This window comes from Ochlerotatus camptorhynchus, unplaced genomic scaffold (assembly GCF_037179485.1).
Source record: "Ochlerotatus camptorhynchus isolate MF236.1 unplaced genomic scaffold, CSIRO-AGI_Acam_v1.1 ptg000491l, whole genome shotgun sequence".
Classification (NCBI taxonomy): domain Eukaryota; kingdom Metazoa; phylum Arthropoda; class Insecta; order Diptera; family Culicidae; genus Ochlerotatus; species Ochlerotatus camptorhynchus.
The window spans coordinates 1,191,886-1,212,563 of NW_027040976.1; the positions used below are offsets into that span (position 1 = coordinate 1,191,886).

The 20,678-nt window shown below is 38.7% G+C and overlaps 1 protein-coding gene across 1 annotated transcript in view; it reads right to left on the reverse strand.

Annotated features, from left to right (window-relative positions):
* Window positions 1-208: 208 nt before the first annotated feature.
* The window catches only part of LOC135712525 (uncharacterized), a 63,650-nt gene continuing 43,180 nt past the window's right edge, over window positions 209-20,678 (reverse strand). Inside the window, exons 2-7 of the mRNA XM_065235480.1 lie at window positions 10,122-10,489; window positions 2,435-2,606; window positions 2,109-2,220; window positions 747-931; window positions 518-592; window positions 209-311 (exon numbers count right to left, since the gene is read on the reverse strand). Of these exons, the coding sequence (XP_065091552.1) occupies window positions 244-311; window positions 518-592; window positions 747-931; window positions 2,109-2,220; window positions 2,435-2,606; window positions 10,122-10,489 (980 nt within the window). The 3' untranslated portion in view covers window positions 209-243. The remainder of the gene's footprint in view (window positions 312-517; window positions 593-746; window positions 932-2,108; window positions 2,221-2,434; window positions 2,607-10,121; window positions 10,490-20,678) is intronic.

A 20,678-nucleotide genomic window follows, 5' to 3' on the forward strand; every position in this document is an offset into this window, starting at 1 on the left:
ATGGACAAGTCTGCACTACCAACTAAAGAGAAAGACCGATAAATGCGTGTTCGATGAAAACATGCCAGAGTTATGTCTGCTTGTCTGTGATATTACGTTTACCTTTTTTTTAAATAATATAGTGAGTTTCAAAGAGCTTTTTTTATTCCTGCTCCACAAGGCTATCGGATTGATTGATAACAAACTTAATTTTCACGTTCCTACTCGTACGAAAATTAATTTGATCCTACTGAAATATCACAATTAAAAGCGTCCTAGACAGACCAAACACAACGCAATTGCTGTCACCGCGGATGACACGCTCGAACGACCTGCAAGTACACAGAGAATAAATGAAAATGAAATGCAGAACTGGAAAAAAGACCAGCTCTCATCGCACCGCATCGGAGGAAACTTTGTGTATTCGATTGATGCGAATCGAAACTCGTCGATACACATCAATCACATTAAAATCGCTCAATCAAATAATTCAAGCTCTCTACCAAAGACCACCATGCGTGCTGTTGCTATAGCATACCCGAGCAATCGCTAATCTCGAATCGTCCTTGCTCGTCCATTCGCAGGCGGCTCCATCTCGTCAGCTGAGTGGGATCTACGGAACCACGTGGAAGCATGAAAATAGACGACACACGAGAGAAAATACAATCAATTATTGATCCAATGTCCTCCACAACGACGACGACGACGGGCGCTCGGACGTTGTTTAGTTGTTTGAAATTCGAAAGCATAACACCAATTGGCATTACCGTAATAGATTGTTTCGCGCTTCCGCACGTAGCTGGATCCCGCCACCGTTAGAATACAGCCAATCGAGGTGGGAGAAATCAGCAGATGCTTGTCGATCATACCGTAAATTGTTTTGTTGTACATCCGGTGTCGATCCGAAACGACCACGGTACGCGAGCTGACCAGTAGCAAATCACCGCTTACCCTGTGCAGATGGAAAGAAAAGGATCGTTTCAGTTCAAGATTACAGTTCAAAAAATACAGTTGAACTAACTTGGTAATAGGTAAAGCAAACGAAAATTTACATGAAGTATGATTGTTCAGCGATAACACACAAAAAGGCATCAACGTATTTTACAGCACCGTATAACAAACTTTACCAGGGCGGTCTATTGTCACCGTCACGTCACTCACCATGATAGAGAAGTAGCAAACAAGTGAAGCTCAATCCAATCCAGGCACGAGACTGTCCTCACAAAGTGAATATAATCATACCCAGAATCACTCCAGTCACGAGACAGTCACGTTAAGTGACGTTGCTAATGGACTCCCGGTAAAGGTAGAATTTATTATTAAAACATTGTCATAGATTTCTGTGAGCTTGAAAAAAATCGTAGCATCGCCAAAAATTTGGCAATGTGACTTGTTGGAACATCTCGCAATGTGATTTGTTTGCATTGGCGTAGCTAATGGGGATGCCAGGGAGGCCCAGAATGTTTGGTGTTTTTTTACTGATTGGTATGTTGTCAATTTGGTCAATTTCGATGTTACTATTTAACAGTGATTAATAAAATTAGACCACAAACAAAGATTTTTTTTAAATCCTTGTTGACTACTTTTCTTATGTTCTGGACTAGAAGAAACAATTTCTGGAAATTATATTATATCGATACTTAATCGATAGCAAAACAAGACCGTCTTCAGGCTCCAAAAACTGGCCGTGAGCCCAGGGATTTTTCTTTAACTTCTGCGACCTACGTAAAACTTCAAGGACGTCAAAGAAGTTCAGGGAACATCGTACAAATTGAAGAAACTTATTAGAAATTCTGGGAACTTCATAGATTTTCAGAAAAAAACGTAGAAACAAGGAAATTGGAAAACTTCTGAAAACTGCGTAGAAGTGGACATTTTTTAATGTTTGAAGAGCTTTGTGAAGTAAAGGGAACATTATTTTATTCCAGGGAAGCTCATTATTGATCGGGAAACGGTTCAGAAGTCAAAATGCAGTCTTCTGTTCAAGCCAAACAGCTGATACCAGATATCGATGGTAAAAATTTCGTTCCAATAACCATAAATTCAAAAGTTACAGAACACAATTTTAACGTTTGCAAACACAAAAATGAAACGAAAAGCGTAAAATTCCTCGCCTCCTCTCCACTTACACCAATACCAGATTTGGCTCGGGATAAATCATAAAAACGCTACACTTGATCAGGAGCATGTTCTCCTTTTCGGCATCGTTCTCGTAGTGAAGCAGCAGCATCTTCTCCGGCACTGATAACGAACAGTAGTAGCAGCAGCAGCAGCACCGGTAGCAGCATAAGAATAAAATCAACAAAAAAGCAAACATACTTGAAGTTGAAAATAATCCACCCCATCAATCTTGCACCAACAGGCGTACGGTTATTCAGCCGAAGCCAACAAATGCGATAGGCACAAAGCGATGGCGCTATCAATGCCGGGGTTGTTCAATAGAAAGTGTACTTACCGACGATTTGAAATCGAGCTGCTTTTCGATCGAACGATTCATACGTTTGCACCGAGCACATGTACTCGCCGCTGTGGTTCAACTTCGGATGCTGGATGACCAAGGCCCGGTACTTGTAGTTCGCCAAATCCGACATCGAGTAATTGGTCCGAAGTTCGCTTTTGAATTTGTTCTTATGGGAAAAAGGATTTTGGAGAAGTGGAGAAAACTAGATCAAGAACTTTTGGTTTATGATAATTGGTTAGAATTGAATTAAATCTAGAAGGACGTATCTAAAAAATGTAAGCAAATCAAGTTTTAGGGAACCCTCCATCCTCACAAGCACTCCAATCAGTAACCTAAGTTTCAAACTTCAAGCAAAAACAGATTAAAAGAAGTAGCATAAAGTAAGTCAACTCCAAGGCTAAAAAATTAAGCGCAAAATAAAAATAAATTTAATCCATAATTTAGAAATATGTTTGAACATATTTCTATACACATTTCAAACTAAAATTCTAACAAGCGCTAAGGTAATGGTCTGGCTAGGGAGTAATAGTTATAACACTATTTAATTGGAGGAAGGTTTGTCTTGTCTTTATTTATTAGGGTGCCGACAAATATTCTGTATTACTTCACTCTTTTGTTTTTTTCGGAGACACAATTTTCGGCTTCTGCGTCAGAAAAGGCAGCTAGTGTATTCTATAAACATTACGAGGGATGCTTCAAAGCTTCAACAGAGATTTTTTTTTTTTTTTTTTTTTTTTTTTTATTGGGTATCAAGCTGGAGCTGCGTGACAGCTTAGTTTTCAAGACTTGACCCATTTGAATAAATTTTGCTTCTATCTTTGACAATACAGCAGAAGGACTAGCCTATGTTGGCCGCTTGAACACTGGATTCCGTATGCATTGTTTTAAGATAGTTATAGAAAAAATGCTGTGACGTGTGCGCGTAGATACATCCGCGTAGTAAACCGATTGAATAAGTAAATCCGTTTCGAACGAAATATCTAAATTATGTAAGTTACGAAAACCGCGCGAATTCCGAAAGCCGTGCGAGACAACCGAAGCGAGAAAAAAGGCTTATTATCATTTAAAGAGTGCCACCAAAATAAATGTGATAGCCTATGTTGGCAAGTTGATTAATTTTGGTTTCCTCCCTAGATATTCTACTTACTTACTGCTGAGCTTTGTATCAAATTAGTTAATTTAAAGAACGTATCAATTATTTCAAGATTTCGCGACCGCACCGAACAAATTCTATGAGCTCAAAAGCGTTTGACAAACTTTACCGAATTGCGTATCACTTCTGCGTAAGCTCCGTAGACGTAGGCGCGTTGAATCCGACAGTCGGCAAAGGTTTAACCTGTACCAACACCGCTTAAGGAACGACCTCAAGTCAGTGAAACCGTTTATAGCTAAACATCTAAATTACGTAAGATACGAAAATCGCGCAAATTGTGAACGCCACGCGAAACAACCGTAGAGAAAAAAAAAAACAACTTATTATCACTTAAAGAGTGCCACCAAAATAAATGTGATAGCCTATGTTGGCAAGTTGATTAATTTTGGTTTCCTCCCTAAATATTCTACTTATTTTACTGTTGAGCTTTGTTTCAATTTAGTTATTTTACCGCACGTATCAATCATTTCAAGATTTCGCGACCGTAACGAACAAATTCTATACTACAGAAGCTCAAAAAAACTTTTGGTGAGCTCTACCGCATTTGTGAATCACTTCTGCGTAAGCTCCGTAGACGTAGGCGCGTTGATTCCGACAGCCGCGAAAAGTTAAACATGCATCAATACCACATAAGGAAAGATCGATTTTACGTATGGTTTAGTTCATAGATTAGCATTGACTGCTGTTTACAAATGTAAGTACTTGAACACTAAGAAATAAATTAACTCAAATGCTTTAACCGCATATATAAGAGATTTCGCGTATTGAGAGAATTATATAGTAATCGAGTACAACAAACTCAGGGGAATACAATACCTCCAAAAGTTTAAAAGCTATTAATTGTCACATACCTTTACTTTTACTTATTTCCTAAACTATTCCTCTCCTTGTTAATCTGCTTAATAGTATTGGTCTGCCTAAGTTTTCTTGTTAATGTTCAAACCTAAATAAGAAGATTTATTCTACAACTTTAAAGGTTAGTTGCCTCCTAAGCGGACCCCCCGCATCCTAATTCTTTTGTTAATCTACTTAATGTCATTAGACTTTCTGAAGTTTCTTATTTAAGTTCATTTGATGATTATGATATCTCATTAGTCTAATTTAATAAATTATTAAAAGCTCTAATTCACCTAATCAATCATAACCCATGCTTTATAAAGTACCTGCACTTGTGCTTGTAATCTAAAATTAAACGTGTTTCAAGTACTTTTGATTTAAGCCTATACCTATTTATTATATCTTAGTTCGACCCAGGTAACACCTTCATGTGACTAAAATGCTTCATTTTGAAGTTAGTTTCCTAGCTGATATTTACATTATATAGGGTATATGTTCCAATTACGCTCTCACGTTTCCACTATGTCGCACCACAAAAATACATATGGGTATGTCACAATAGAAGCACACCACAGTGGAAATCCCGAGCCATAGTTCAAACACTTATCCCAAATCAAAATGAAGCACATATAAGATTATTTACAATACCATGTCCAAAATGGTGTTTAACATTGTTCCCTGAGTAATACCTCAATGAAAACAACAATGAAAGCTTGTCACGCAAATAGAAGGAGCACCGATGGGCACTTTCTGAAATACTTCAATAGTATAATTCCCTTGCAAACCCAAATAAATCTATCGTAAAAAATAAATAAAATAAGAGTGATTTGCGGCAAAACCCGCCAGTATCACACCCAACGTCAGTGCCTATACGTAAGCGTACTACGACGCGGCTCTCAATAAAAGGAGTAACAAGTGTGATACTATCACTGCTAGACTAGATCTTTGGTTCTCTCATGCAGTGGTTTATCAGAGAGGGGAAGCTTAGTAATCCCCATTGCCTGCCCATGACGCCATTCTATCGCGGCATGAGCCAGCAACGCCGACCATAAACCTACCGTCTCCAACACTCCACTAGCATGAAATTAAGCCCGCCCACCAACAGCAAGGTGCAAAAACTAGCCAAGGGGAGGGAAAGCTTCAACAGAGATTTAAAACAAAACTAGTTTAAACAATTATTTTCGTGTTCCCACAGGTACCTACAGGCCTAAGAAATTTACTTTTGTCTGATTGTAATTAAATTGAATTTGTCATGTGTAATAATTGCAACTCACTCGACCAGGGTTGCTTCCACTCACTTGCTATAAAAAATTGTTTTTCGGAATTATGAAATCATTAGATGTTATAATGGTTATTAATTCTTGAAAGTTAAAAGAAGGGGTCGTGAAATATGTATTTGACACATAAAACCAGTCAATATTGCTTTAAGTGCGTCACAATCAGCGATTTTACGATTCGTGAGCGGTCACTCTGAGTGAACGCTCACGAATCATAAGATCGCTGAAAGTGAAATTGACAGAATACATCAAGGTGTTGTGTTTCGTATTCATGTCATTCAGCTGGCACTGAAAACTCCAGCAGTAGGCGTTCCAAAAGCTCACTTTAATATATCGACAGTGAACATGTATAAGGGCGAATACGCGATGATCGATTCTCTTCATCGATTTTCTCTTTGCATTGCTACAGTTAAGCGAAACAATTTTATAGAATTTTTTCAATGCAGAGGTGTAACAGGTTGTATTGGCTATCAAAAGCAACATCAAACGCACCGAGAAACGTTAAATCTAGCGAGTTATTAACAAAAGAGAAAATCGACGAAGAGAATCGATCATCGCGTATAGGCCCTTATGCATGCTCACTGTCGATATCTCAGATGACGTAGCGGTTCGTGCGGTGGCTCTCACGCAAAAGGACTGAGTTTAATTCTTCAAACAGCTCCAATACTACTTCTTATGCTGATAAATCAATTCACGTTCATACCTGCCTTAAAAAATAATTTTCATAAAAACCTGACTTTAGAATTTACTTTCATAAAACTGCGAACTAAATATAGAATTGGTGTAGAGGACAAAAACCTTTTTTTTTACTTATTTTCTAAAAGTTCTGTTCAAGTTCCGCCAGAAGCAGCTTAGAATGTTCTTGAATTATGGTACCGGAACTTTCAACACACTTAATCTAGCTCGGTAAAATTTCCAACAGCCGATTACCTCGGCATTTAATTTTGCTGATATCTCTGCATAATATCTATTTGTTAGCTGATATCTCAGCAAAATCTTATTTGTTAGCTGAATCTCGGCAATTGTTTTACTGAATCTCAGTAAAATAAATTGCACTACTTGGCTGTTGGAATCACGGCGAAAACAAATTAAGTGTGAAGTTCTTATACCGACTTAAAAATGAGGCTGCTTAGAATTCTGTAGACCACCTTCAACCAAGCTGCTTAAGCCACAAATAGCCTTTTATCAGAACTTTTGGTTACTTTTGAAATTCATTTGTTTCAGCACCAAACAGTGGAATTCACAATGCGGGTTTTTTAAATTCTTCATACATTCTCTTATCTTACAATTCCAAATATCCCAGAGTATTTAGATAACATTTTCGGTAGACGTTTTCCATAGTACCGTTGGAGGTTCTTGCATAATATTTGTATGTATGCTGTTTACGAAGGCCAACACCGATTTAGATTCGTTTAGTAGATTTCACTTGTTGCACTTTTTCGTGGATAAAACTGGTCTGTTCTTTCGAATCAAGCTTCCAGAATATACGGTTTGCTTCAATTCTACCATCCTTCGCAATACGTTTTCTGCAGTCTTTCAAACACCCACAGACATCGTGAATAATAGGATGTAGCAGACGACGTTTACATAGGATTTCCAGTGAAAACTAGATGTATGAGTGCTCATTGCAAGACAGCGTATATCACTCGGACATCGATTACCATCCATTGACGGCAATCAAATATGCAGGAAGGCAGCTTCCACACCTGCGTAGGATATCGCACCCATTCAAACACACATGGGCCGGGACCAACGGCTTTTTACTTCCCTTCCGAAGGAAGACGTGACCAGAGATTATTATGCCTCAGAAAAATCCCATCTGGATTCAGCCAAGACCCATTGGCTGGTACGTTTCGGGTCAGTGGTGCGTTCTTCATCAGTCCGACGTGTGTTCCGGCCGGTGTTGGTTTCGAGTTTTCCGACGGAAGATACTCGGCGGTGAAAAAATTGGTGCAAATCCGTTTCCTCCACCGGCTCCCAGAAAGGCTGGTTGACTAATGATTGACGTTCGTTGGCGGGGTTGGCCTTCCGCCGAAGATGGAAGGATCGTGTAGCAATGGAGCTCGTCCGTTGCAGGCATCCTTTGAGATGGCAGCATCCAGTTTGTAGTCCCAACTGGAGTCCGTGTCGTTTTTGTAAACATTGAAAAACAAAACAAAAACAAGAGCTGTTAAAATACCGGGTTGCCAAACAAGGCATTATTCACAAGCAAACAAAAGTCAGTTCAATGACTTCTTGGCACTGCCGGTACAGCTGCGGCACACTGATATCTCATGAAAGAATTTCAAGTCTCAAAATGTCGATTTTTGACAAAAAAATTATTTCGGGATAACATCAGATCTCGACGTTTCATGCTTTTTTATGTCATATAACATCAAAACATAAAAATCAATTTCCGAAACGAAAAAACTCAAACATTATCAATTTTACGTCTCCTCAAATCACGCTCGATTGAGTCCAAACTTTGCACAGGGTATTTTTTCGAGGTAATAAATATTTTTCACATACGCGGCTTCAAAAATTCAAGATGACTGTTTTCATTGGCACCCTAATAATGATTATACTTTGTTACCAGAGATAGGTATAGGCCAAACGTTTTCGAGAACTCGGCCGTAGAGTTATTTTTTAAGATAGGAACTAAAGAGGGTCTAGTATAAGAGAGGAACGGGCTGACTGGTATTGAGCCAAATGAACTGTCAAAGCCAGAGCCAATGGAGCAGCGCCTTGCTTAATTGCATTGGCAGTGTTGCTAAAAACGCCCTGTTTTGAATCCGCTCCTCTCTTATAATAGAACCTCTCTAAATAGGAACGAACCAACTCTGAAGAACCGGGTGGGATGTGCTGCCAAATCGGCCTACTGAAAATCCATCAATGAGATGTAAATATGTAAGGCTCAGTGAATTTCTCATCTCCTTCGTTCTCTTGCTGTTTAAACGATTGAAGGAGTGTGACGTCAAACTCCGTCATCCATTTAATCAGCCAAAGAACGAAAGAGACGATAAATTTACTGGGTCTCACTATAGATACTATAGATTCCATAGATAAGCGGAGGCACAAAAAGTTGTTTTGGCAACCATGAAAAATATATGATCTTACTAGCATCCGTGAAAATTTTTTATGCCATCATAGAGCTCTTCGCTGTGCAGTTTTGTTTTGTTTTGTTTTGTTTCGTGCGCAAAAGTTCAAAATTGACGAAAATTTCATTCAGTCTCGGAGTAGTACCAATAGACTGAGTGAATCCAATCTTTACTTTTCTCAAATTCGGGAATTTTTCCCTGGAAAATCCTGGAAAAACCTGGAAAAACCTGGAAAAACATGAGACAAATTTTACTCATCGCTGAGTTCCTGGCGATTATGAGTGAACTAAACTCAAATTTGGGTCGTTCTTATCGCCGTGTTGTTTCAGGCGCAAGTTAACATCATCTTCTGTCGAACTGTGCTGCGAGCTTAGCGAGAAATTCGTTTATATTGCCGTGGTAAACCAAAGAGAAAGTCGATGAAGAGAGTCGATCAACGAGGATGGGCCTTTTTAAAATGTTACGCAAGAATAGTTGGGTAAAGAAGAATTACATTATAACACACCATCGACTGGAAATGTTTTCGGCAACGTGGAGCTTTAGGTATTGATGAAACGTCGCTAGAACTATTCCACTACCACAGTATATGAGCAAGTCAAACGCGCACTATTTTGCCTGTAGATTTGAATCTTGTCGCTAGAGTTGGAAACCGAAATAACTCACTCACGACAATCGATTTTACTCTCGTTCTGTACGTTAAACATCATTTCGCATCTAGTGCGCATTATAGCGCATAATTCAAAGAATGCCGCGCACTTGATGCGACCTTATGTTTAACGTACAGAACGAGAGTAAAATCGATTTTCGCGAGTGAATTATTTCAGTTTCCAACTCTAGCGACAATAAATACTTCAAGTCTCCTCATGCATTCATGGATGAGTTATGTAAAGGAGTGTGCGTTTGACTAGTACTGTCGCATTAATGGCCCTCGCTCATTTTTAACTTCTATTCAAATTTTCAGTGGAACTATTAACCTACCCTCTAAAGAAATTTCTCTAGTTAATAAATTATCACATTAAATCTTCATGTTGATATTAGATAGCATTTCCAACCAACTCTGAGGAACCTGTAATTTTTAGCACTTAAAACTTTTGTACAGCATTCCCTCCATTGATGCGGTGGGTGGTACCGTTAACTCACCGATATTTCTCGGCCGTCTTTCAAAAAAAAAAAATTAACGGAATGCTTTGAGAACTACTCAACTCCTAAATCATCTCCTGCGTACTCAACGCAACACAGTTACAAATAAAAAAAACCAAACATAAATGAACATGCTGATAGGCATTTGACATTGCAGTCACATCATCCTCCCATGCTCATCATCTTCAATCACTCACCATCCCGACGGGAGACCGCGCCGGTATCCACTGGTAGATTAACTTTCTGTTGAAGTACCATTTCAGCACGAAGCCACACTCGTTAGCCTTGATCTCATACTGGCAGTCCATTATCAGTGGTTTTATCTCGTGGGAATGTTCCCTATCGCCACTGTTGCTAATGTTGCTTGCGGCAGTGAACTTTGTATCCGCAGTAGTAGTTGTTGTTGTTGATACTGTTGAGCTAGTAAACTCATTACTGCTACCAGTCTCCGATTGAATCTGCACCGGATGTCGATGTCCTGCAGAGAAGGCAGTGAGAAATTCCTCCCGCTCGAGGATGTACGTTCGCGGTACCTCCAGGTTGGTGATGTGAACGGAAGTGTAGACTGCAATAATAGATAAGAACAATAGAAAGCATTCAACAAACGCCAAAAACCATCAAACAATCGTTTCGAGTGGATAAAACTGTTTAAGTCTATTTTCGTTAGGGATGAGCAATTTTCTGTCGATTAGGGGAATATCTCACAAGGGAAATCTAGAACAAATTTTAAAATTTAATCGCTTTACTCTCTTCCATTGTACAGTGTGAGCTAACAATGTAGGGTTACTGCTACAACCAGTTCATAGCCCTGAAACAGTACATCACCATCAGGGAAAATGAACCACCCCAAACGTAGAGCAAGAGTCGCTTTCCTTCACAGAGAAAGTTTGAGGAAAACTATGTAGGGTAAGATAGGGTAAGGTGCACTCCCGGCAGCAAGGAATCTTTTTGCAAATTTTCAATTTATTTTCAATATATTTTCATTGATTTATCATGCTGCATTACAAGTTAAAAACTTATTTTGATCGCCTAAAAGCCATTTTACCCCATCTTACACTACATCCTCGAACAGCGGGCGGTCGGTCGGCGATATATCCCGTCGATTCACGCCAAACCAAGCTCGCTATAGCTGTTGGCAAAGTGGTGAGAAATTATATTTATCCTCGCCTTTCTATATAGGTACCTAGACACAGAGGACTCAGCCGCGAAACCAGACGAGCAAGGCTTTAGCGAGAAAGCGAGAGCGCTAATGAGGTTTAATATTTTATTGCATTATTTAGCTAGATTGATCCTTGAGTCGTTCGCTTTCGTTTGTCATACTCGGCTTTAGTTTGAACTGTTTCTCGGCACAAATTGTTCTATACACTATCTGTGTCGTGTTGTAGGACTTCCATGTTCAGTCGCTGAGTAACACCGCATAGTGACTTTTAAGCGCGCAAAATGTGAGCTTATGCAGAATTATGTTAAAAGTAATAATCATCATTATGTCATTCCACTTCTTTTATGAACAAAGTCTTTCTATTGACATGTTCAGATTGGAGAGTTATAGCATGTTGTAAGGCTATCGTGATGTGTTTGGTTTTTTTAAACAATTATTATAACATGTTATAACTCTGCACTTTGAACAAGGCATAAAACACTATGCGCGTGGGATTCTCAATTTTAAACAGGATTTTAAATTGATGGAAAAAGTTTGTTCTTTTCGGCATTTCGATACCACTGTGCACTGATGAAAGCAGGAATAAGGAATCGCAAACGCTGTAGCAAGTGCATTCTGTGTGCTTTATATTTAATGGGGAATTCTGTTCGAGCATGGAACCTCCATTTTCAATTAACTTTTGTCGTTAAATGTTACTCAGTTCAGTCAACTACATAATGGAATTCTAAACAGTTTGCATTGTGTTACTATATTCTGCAGCATAGTGCGATAACCATAAAATATAAATTTTCTTGGAAAATGACTACAACATCGAGCAATAATAATAAAACCCAAATTGATCCACCTATGGTGAGATCTGACCCTTTCTAGACAATAGGAATTCCGCCAAAAGTGATCTTATGATGTGAGGTGATAGATGAATTCTCATGTGATTTGAGGCATCGCAGAATGGATTTTGATCCTAGTCAGAACTGATTACTTCCCGGAGGTACGCGGAACAAGGCCGGATGTGGCCAGTGTAGTCTTGGGCACTCCAAACGACTGGTTTTTGAATTCTCATGTAATTGACACCTTAAATAAATGTTCTTTGACCACAGTCAGAAACAGGACTCTTCACCGGGAGTACCAGATCATATCCGAATGTGTTGTTGATTTCTCGTGTCATTTGATGTGTCACATTATGGGTTTTATTCGTTTCTGGTCGGATTTAGTCACATGGCCCCTACAAACCGGAACAAGTTGCGGCTATGTCTCTGGTGCCAGTTCACCGATTCCAAAAATATTCTATGGAATGGGGCATTATGTAACTGTGGTACCTTTCATTTGGTGGTTGTATTCACCGGATGACCGATTCCAAAACTATTCATCAGCGTTCAGAAATTTTGTTTCTATTCCAGACATCCTTTTTATATTTTTATGCATCCCTGTCTATTTTATTTTTGCACGATATCCTGAACATTCCTGTTTATTCTTCTGTCTATTGTCTATTCTTTCCATCTCAGTCGCATGTCACGGCAGTGCTGCCAAGTATTTTTTGAAATAAAATGCATCTGAATGCGTCTTGTAACATTTACGTTAACGCAACGCAAACGGATTCATTGTGCGTGACTCTTTAAGGTAATTTCAATTCAAAGTACTCATGGTAATCAACTTCCTAAATACAGCCGTTTTCGAGATAGCATAGCATAGCATAGCATAAACCAGTTTGCACAATGTCGTAGGTGGTACGAGTTCCAAACTGTTGTTAAGAAGGAGACCCACCTTCATCTGTTGCTGTTAGATAGTAATTTGTGATTAATTACTACCTCTTAGATAAAGGATGCGTCTCCCTCCAACAGACCAGAGCTGTCCTGGCCACGTCCTTGCATCTGGTGGGGAAAGGGGAGGAATGTTAGTCCGACACTTACTTAAGAGAGATGCAGAGAACTCTACGACCCCTCATAAGTGTCACGGGAAGGGTGGAGTTTTGTTAGTAGGGAGGATAAGCCATAGGATACGCCCAGCCGGCGTTGCGGCAATCGTTATATCAAGCATTTAATAAATAGAAGCTGTAAGCAGCTCATCTGTCCGTTGTTGCTTATTATTCAAAGCAGTCTTCAGATTTTGGAATTAAGAAACGTTATCAAATCGATCCTGTTGCTCCTTTGCGCTTGAAAATGTTTGTTGATCCTAAACATATGCAAAATTCATTCTGTGTAAAAGGTTATCAATAAACGGCGCCGGTGGTGTAGTGGTAAGCGTGATTACCTCTCACCCAGCAGGCCTGGGTTCAATCCCAGTCGGCGCCGCCGGGATGTTCTGAGGCATAACATCTCTGATCACGCCTTCCTTCGGATGGGAAGTAAAGCCGTTGGTCCCCGGTTCATGAGTTGATGGGTCGATAGGTAGGGTCCAGGTGTGGGAGCTGCCTTCCTGGCACGTCGGTAGCATTGGTGCTCAGCACGGAAAACAAGATCGACGGAAAAAAACAAACCAAAGGAAAAAAAAGTTTATCAATACTATGTGGAATCGTAGATTAGAATGAAGATTCGCCCTTAGCCTAACTCCCACTATCTTGGCAGTGGTATTATGGATAAAATCTGCCTGAAATCATTTCTTATGAATGCAAAGAAGCTTGAACCCGGGAGTTAGAAGGTGACAGCTCTACCGCAGCTACAATAGCCCATTTCAAGAACTCAAGCATTCCGAAGCTATTTTCATACATGATAAGCCCCGCTCCAATACATTATCGATGCAAATATATACCATTGATAATGTACTGAAACTTTCAATCAAGCAGCCGTACAATACTTGATTGACACGTATTTAGTAAGTTTTGAAATAATTGTATTGAATTAGATGGATATTTCCTATCGAGGACAGAGGAACGAAAAGGTAAATAAACTTAGCTGAGCGTAGGTTAGAACAGTCGGCACCACATGCAACAGATAGGAATTTGAAAATTTTCACTCAATGCACTTTTCAGCATCACTTCTGTACTTTCAAATTAACACTTTTTAAAAATGAAATTGTATATTTATAACATTTTCACTAGAACGAAAACGACGCAGCTAATCAAAAACACGTCATTTTCACAGCGCGGCCTACTTCGATCCCCCCTAAATACAGCCGTTTTCGATATGTATATTTTTACTATTAGTTTATTTGTGAAGGCTGAAATGTCTAAAAGGAGAGAACAAGAAAATAATTTTATAATTAAAAAATAAACACACAATAGAACAGCTGGTTAACACGCTTTCAAACAATTCTGTTGACAGAAGCAGGCCACTCTCGATGTGTGTCTCACGATCATCTATTTACTCGTCAGCAACCATTGTGTGGTCCTCCTCATTGTTCTTCATCAGCAGTTTTTTCGGTCGATGCGTCGTCGACTTTGGAAAGAATCCTCTTAATGATGAGTGTGTGAGTGCTGACCACGTTCTGCGTCCATTGCAGCAATGGAAGCACTCTGTCCCCCGTTGGCGATACTGCTGTAGATGCTGATGAATATCCAGTTTCGGAATATTTGTTAAAACCACTCGATTAAATTTTCACACCAACCAATATCATCAATCTGTATTCACGTCCCTTCGTCCGATAGTTTTTCCGGTTTCTCTTCGCCAAGAGCTTTTTCGCCAAGGTATTCCTAACTTATAACACTGTCAATATATTTTACTCGAAAGTAGTAAACTCATACCCTACATCCCCCTCTTCCTTTAAACGAATTATTCAGTAGCTTACGTAATCTCTGAAATGTTTAGGTTCTACTCTAGTTCTTCTTAAAGTATTTGCCGTCTGTATTTTGTCTGATGTCGATGTAGTATCATCATCCTCCTTTTCACGGTGGAGAAGTTGTATCCTCGGGTGGATCAGTCTTGTTAGGCTCTGCACGGGGAAGTGCTTTCAGATGTGCTGAGCTTCTTCTGAGTTCCTTTCCCGTTTTTGTTGATCGAATGGCGACATCAGCTCCACTTCTATGGATAACGTCAAACGTTTCAAGTGCAAAGTCAGAACACAGCTTATTTTCCTTCCTGGTACGCTTCGCTAGCACGCGATCTCCCACTTGCAAGTCACTTTCCGTGGCTCCACGTTTCTTGTCAGCATACAATCTCCCTTTCTCTTTCTCAATAGCGTCTCGTTCTCTCACGATCTCGTATTCATGTGATGGGTTTAAAATGCACGGTAATTTAGTACGTATACCACGTTCAAATATGAGCTCCGATGGAGGCTTTCCTGTAGTCGTGGGACTTGCTGCGTGGTACATCAGCAGATATTGCCTCAACTCTGTAAGTAAATTTTAATGAAAACTCTTAGGAATTTCTGGGGAGCTTCAGAGGAAAATTCCAAGGACATTCTGAGCATAATTTCATAAAGTTTTTGGGAGAAAACGACTCCGGAGCATAAGTCCTTGGATTTTTTTTTTTGAAAAAACTAAAGGAGGATTACGATTAAATCTGAGAATAACTCCAGGACATCTTCAAAGGAATTCGGAAAATGAATTCAGGAGAGTTTGCCAAACAAATTATGAGAAGAAATCTAAGTAATTTGTGAGGAGAAATTCCAATGAATTCTTAGGACACTTTCAATGTGAGTAGAATTCCAAGGGAAGGAGTGAGATTGAAAAGGAAATCTGAAATGAATTCAATGAATATTCGGAGAATCTTTCGAAAGGGTTTCTTATTGTGAGGAATTCCAAGGAAAACTAAAAGAAAATTGATTTTTTCAATGGAAATCTCCGTAGGATATGGTGAGGTTTTCAGAACTACTTGAAAGTTCCCAATTTTTTCCTGAAGTTAAACTGCCTTGAAGTTCTTTTGTAGTTTGAGAAACTAGCCTGGACTTCCTAAAGTTTCCTAAATTTTTTCAATGATCATGGATCTCTTCGAAACGAATTCGCTGAAGTTCTCTAAACTTCTTTAAAATTTATGTGACTTCTCTAATGTTAACGGAACTGCTCTGAGGTTCTGTTTTCTTTTCTGAAATTCTCAAAACTTCTCTAAAGTTTTAGCAGTTCTCATGAATCTTGTTGTATTGCGTTGAATTTAATTGAACCGCCCTAAAAATGTTTAAGCTTCAGTGAGCTTCTGAACGTATGCGAAGACCTCAATTAGCTTTTTAACGTCTCTGAAGTTATCTGAAAATCTGGGAACTGCTTTAAACTTCCCACTAATTTTCTGAAACTAAAGGAACTGGCCTCCTCAATGTTCATAAAAAATCCTGAAGTTCGCCGATCTCTCCTGAAGCTCCATAGATTTCTATAAAGTTCTCGAAATGTTTGTGAAGACCACAGTCCTTCTGTGAAGTTTTCGAAGCTTTTCTAAATTTCTGGAACTTTTGCGATATCGCAATTTTCATGGAATTAGAACGAAATAATTATGTAATATAATTTTATTACTTTTTGAAGTTCACTTCCCTTAAACTATCGACACTTATTTAAAACTTCTTCAATAGTGTAGACTTTCCTGGTGGTATTTAAACCACCGACAAACCGACATGACACTTAATTCTGACTTATACCCGAAAACCGTATACGGTCGATTTAAATGTGCAATGATCCGAGCTGTCAAAACCATAGGATTTTTTGATCTAGATAAAAATAATAGATCAGACACGAACCAATTCATAACTTTTGAATGCGGGTTCTTGGCTTATGGTCATTCATGTCGGTTTGTCGGTTTTTAAACTGCCTAAACGATTATTGAATTTCTTTAAAGTTCTCTAGACTGCCCTGAATTTTCAGTATTTTTTTAAAGAACCGCAACTTTACTGAAATTCAATTATTTGCCTTGAAGTTTCGACAATTTCCCTTAAGTATTATAACCATTATAAACGGTCCCTAATTTTCCCTGAACTTATCAGTGGTTACCTGAAGTTATTTGTTAATTTGTTTAATAATCTGGCAATTTGTTTGATATATATTTATAATTCCCTGACGCTTCTGAATTCCCTGAGTTTCTCGCAACTTCTTTAAGGTTTCTACAATTTCCTTGAAATTGTTTGAACTGCCCTGCTCACGCCGAACGTGAACTGCTTAAGATTATACTTATTTTGACCACCATGGGCACCCACCATAGCCCATAGTGCAGAAAGGCAGATTCTCTCCTTGCTACCTTACTTGAGATTCCACTGTTATCGTATTATCTATACCTAAACAGCTGATAGCAGTCGATGCCGAAAAACAATAGTTTTATGACTATTTTGAGCTTCTCCACTATTCTTCACAGATCTCATATACGGGCTAACTAGAGGCTATTGTCCTAGGATCGATGGAAATATATACAGCTGGTCAATCGTATACAAGGACAGTATAGGAGATAGTGTACACTTCCAAGCGCTCCCCCCCCCCCCCCTTTCCCGAACAGCAACAGCAGTGTCGTGTCTCAGCCTAGTAGCAAATCAAACCAGCAGTTAGCTTGTTGACCGCCGAAGCAAACGGTCCTCTTCTGCACGGACAGGCTTCGTGCATCGGGTACGCTCGCTCGACCTGTCGCACCTGGATGGCCCACAGACCGGGAAAGGGTGTAGTAAGAAGTTTATATACGTGTAAATAAAGTGGACAATTTTACTGTAAAGTGTTTTCATGCGTAAGATTACTGCACCCCGGCCCTGAGTATCGGCCAGTTCTATCCCGGCGTCAACATGCCCTTTGATTCTATAATATATCTTGATGTTCTCGAAGCTTCCCTAAAACTTTCAATTCTATTGAAGATCTCGGTTCTGCTGCTCGAAAATAAATGGAATTCCCGTAAAACCATTAAATTTTCCTGACTTTCTCTGGACTTCTGTGCAGTTTCTGAAATATTTCTGAAGTTTTCATAAATTCTTTGAAGGACTGTGTATTTCCCTGAAATTCTCGGAACATCTTAAGGGTTCTCGATTTTTTTTTCAGCACATCATGGAACTGTCCTGAATTTTTCTAAATTTACGATTATAGGTATTCAAACTGCTCCAAAAGTCTGGACTAAAGCTGCGGAAACTGCTCTTAAGGTCTGAAATTCCCCAAAAAAATCTCTAGATCTAGCTTTTCGGAGATACTTAGAACTTCTTAAAAAATTGCACAATACCCCTCATGTTTTCTATATTTCTCAAGTTCCCTTGATACCTGTGAAGTTCTCTGAAATTCTAGGAACTTCATAAAAGTTCCCGATGCTAAAAGAACCGCTTTGAGGTTCTTAAAGTTTCCAGTAAGTTCCCCAGCAGGCCTGGGTTCAATCCCAGTCGTCGCCGCCGGGATGTTCTGAGGCACAACATCTCTGATCACTTCCTTTATGATCCCGTAGTTTGTTTATGGAGCTTCACTGAAATTCTCATCATTTCTTTTCATTACTCATTACTTCGCCAAAGTTCCTACGAACTTGAAATAAATCATTTATTTTTTTTTCCTTGATTCTGGCACTTTGGAAATTTTCAATAGCTTGAACTTGTACATGGAATACGAAACTTCAAGATATTGAATAATTTTAGATCTTGGAATTACTCAAATTTGGTATGTTTTTTATAACTTTATTAAGTAAGAAATTAAGTAAGTGATAAACTTCAACATTCAATGGATTTGATTGTAAAACTGTTTCTCTAAAACTGATTGACTTGTCCTAAAAACATTTGGGTAAATTGCTGTTGTTTTTGATCTACAATAAAAAAAAGAATATTTTTAACGCATTTAAAAATTTAGCTTTATTAAAAACCTGGAATTTATCCGTTAAAATACTGGAAAAACCTGGAAAAATCAGATAATTTATTTAATTTAGAAAAATGAATAGACACCCTGTAGATAGAGAAAGACGATTAAATGCCGGAAGCAATGAATGATCAATCTTGAAATAAATTCACGCTAAAAAAGTTGAAAATAGTGACTGATTACAAGAAATAGTGACTTTAGTGACTTGGCCTTAAAAAAATATTTTTAGGGACTGGCTTGAAAAAAGTGACTACCAGCCCTGTATCTTCTTTTTTCACGTGCAATTTATTGTTCAGAAAAATAACATAACCATTCGGATTAACACCTTCTTCTATTGCAAAATATGAAGCGAAAAAAATATACAACGAATAATTGTTCAACAACAAACTTTGTGTTCTACACTCATCAGTCCACTTTCAATCCTTGATCAATACTTTGATGCAAACCCTTAATTCATTCAATGTCGTTCCCAGCCCCCTAGCCGCAGAAACTTTCAAATTATTGTCTCTATTCCATTTAACGTCTAGCCTCCAGCCCCTAGCTGCAAAAACTTTTAAAACAATAGCCCCCCCAGCCATTCAATTTCAGATTTCCAGCCCCCAGGCTGCAGAGAATTTTAAAACAGTGGCCCTCTAGTCATTCAATTTCAGGTTTCCAGTCCCCTAGCTGCAGAAACGTTCAAAATAATAGCACTATAGCTATTCAATCCATCACTTAAGCTGGTAACAACAACTTTCAAAATTTGATTCTTGCAGTACTATGCCCCTCCTAGACACAGCATTGTCAACTAATTTTGCATCACAGTAGCCCCAACCGATGCTCCAACTAATCGATAGCCTGTACTGAACGGTCTTTCGATCCCGGATCTATTTTCAATTAATATCTCCTACAACACAAATTCATGAATCTTTCCGCATGCCAAAACAACATCAATAAATCTTCTTCGTCGTCCCTGGGTAGGGAAAAAACCCAGAATTGTAAGATACAATCGCCAGAAGCAGCCATTTTTTTCAGGCTTCCTTCAATCACAGAAAAAATTTAATAACACTACATTTTATTCGTAATTACCTTTGATTTTCTGTAATCCTCGCCGCCAGATGTAGATACTAAAGAAGATCCAGTTTCGGAGTATTTGTTAAAACCAATCGATTAGATTTTCACACCAACCAATATTTCTTTTTCACCTCATGAATCTGTTATCACGTCCCTTCGTCCGATTGTTTTTCCGGTTTTTCTCTTCGCCAAGAGCTTTTCCACCAAGGTGTCCCTAACTTATAACACTGTCAATATATTTTACTCTAAAGTAGTAAAATCATACAATAGCCCATTTCAAGAACTCAAGCATTCCGAAGCTATTTTCATACATGATAAGCCCCGCTCCAATACATTATCGATGCAAATATATACCATTGATAATGTACTGAAACTTTCAATCAAGCAGCCGTACAATACTTGATTGACACGTATTTAGTAAGTTTTGAAATAATTGTATTGAATTAGATGGATATTTCCTATCGAGGACAGAGGAACGAAAAGGTAAATAAACTTAGCTGAGCGTAGGTTAGAACAGTCGGCACCACATGCAACAGATAGGAATTTGAAAATTTTCACTCAATGCACTTTTCAGCATCACTTCTGTACTTTCAAATTAACACTTTTTAAAAATGAAATTGTATATTTATAACATTTTCACTAGAACGAAAACGACGCAGCTAATCAAAAACACGTCATTTTCACAGCGCGGCCTACTTCGATCCCCCCTAAATACAGCCGTTTTCGATATGTATATTTTTACTATTAGTTTATTTGTGAAGGCTGAAATGTCTAAAAGGAGAGAACAAGAAAATAATTTTATAATTAAAAAATAAACACACAATAGAACAGCTGGTTAACACGCTTTCAAACAATTCTGTTGACAGAAGCAGGCCACTCTCGATG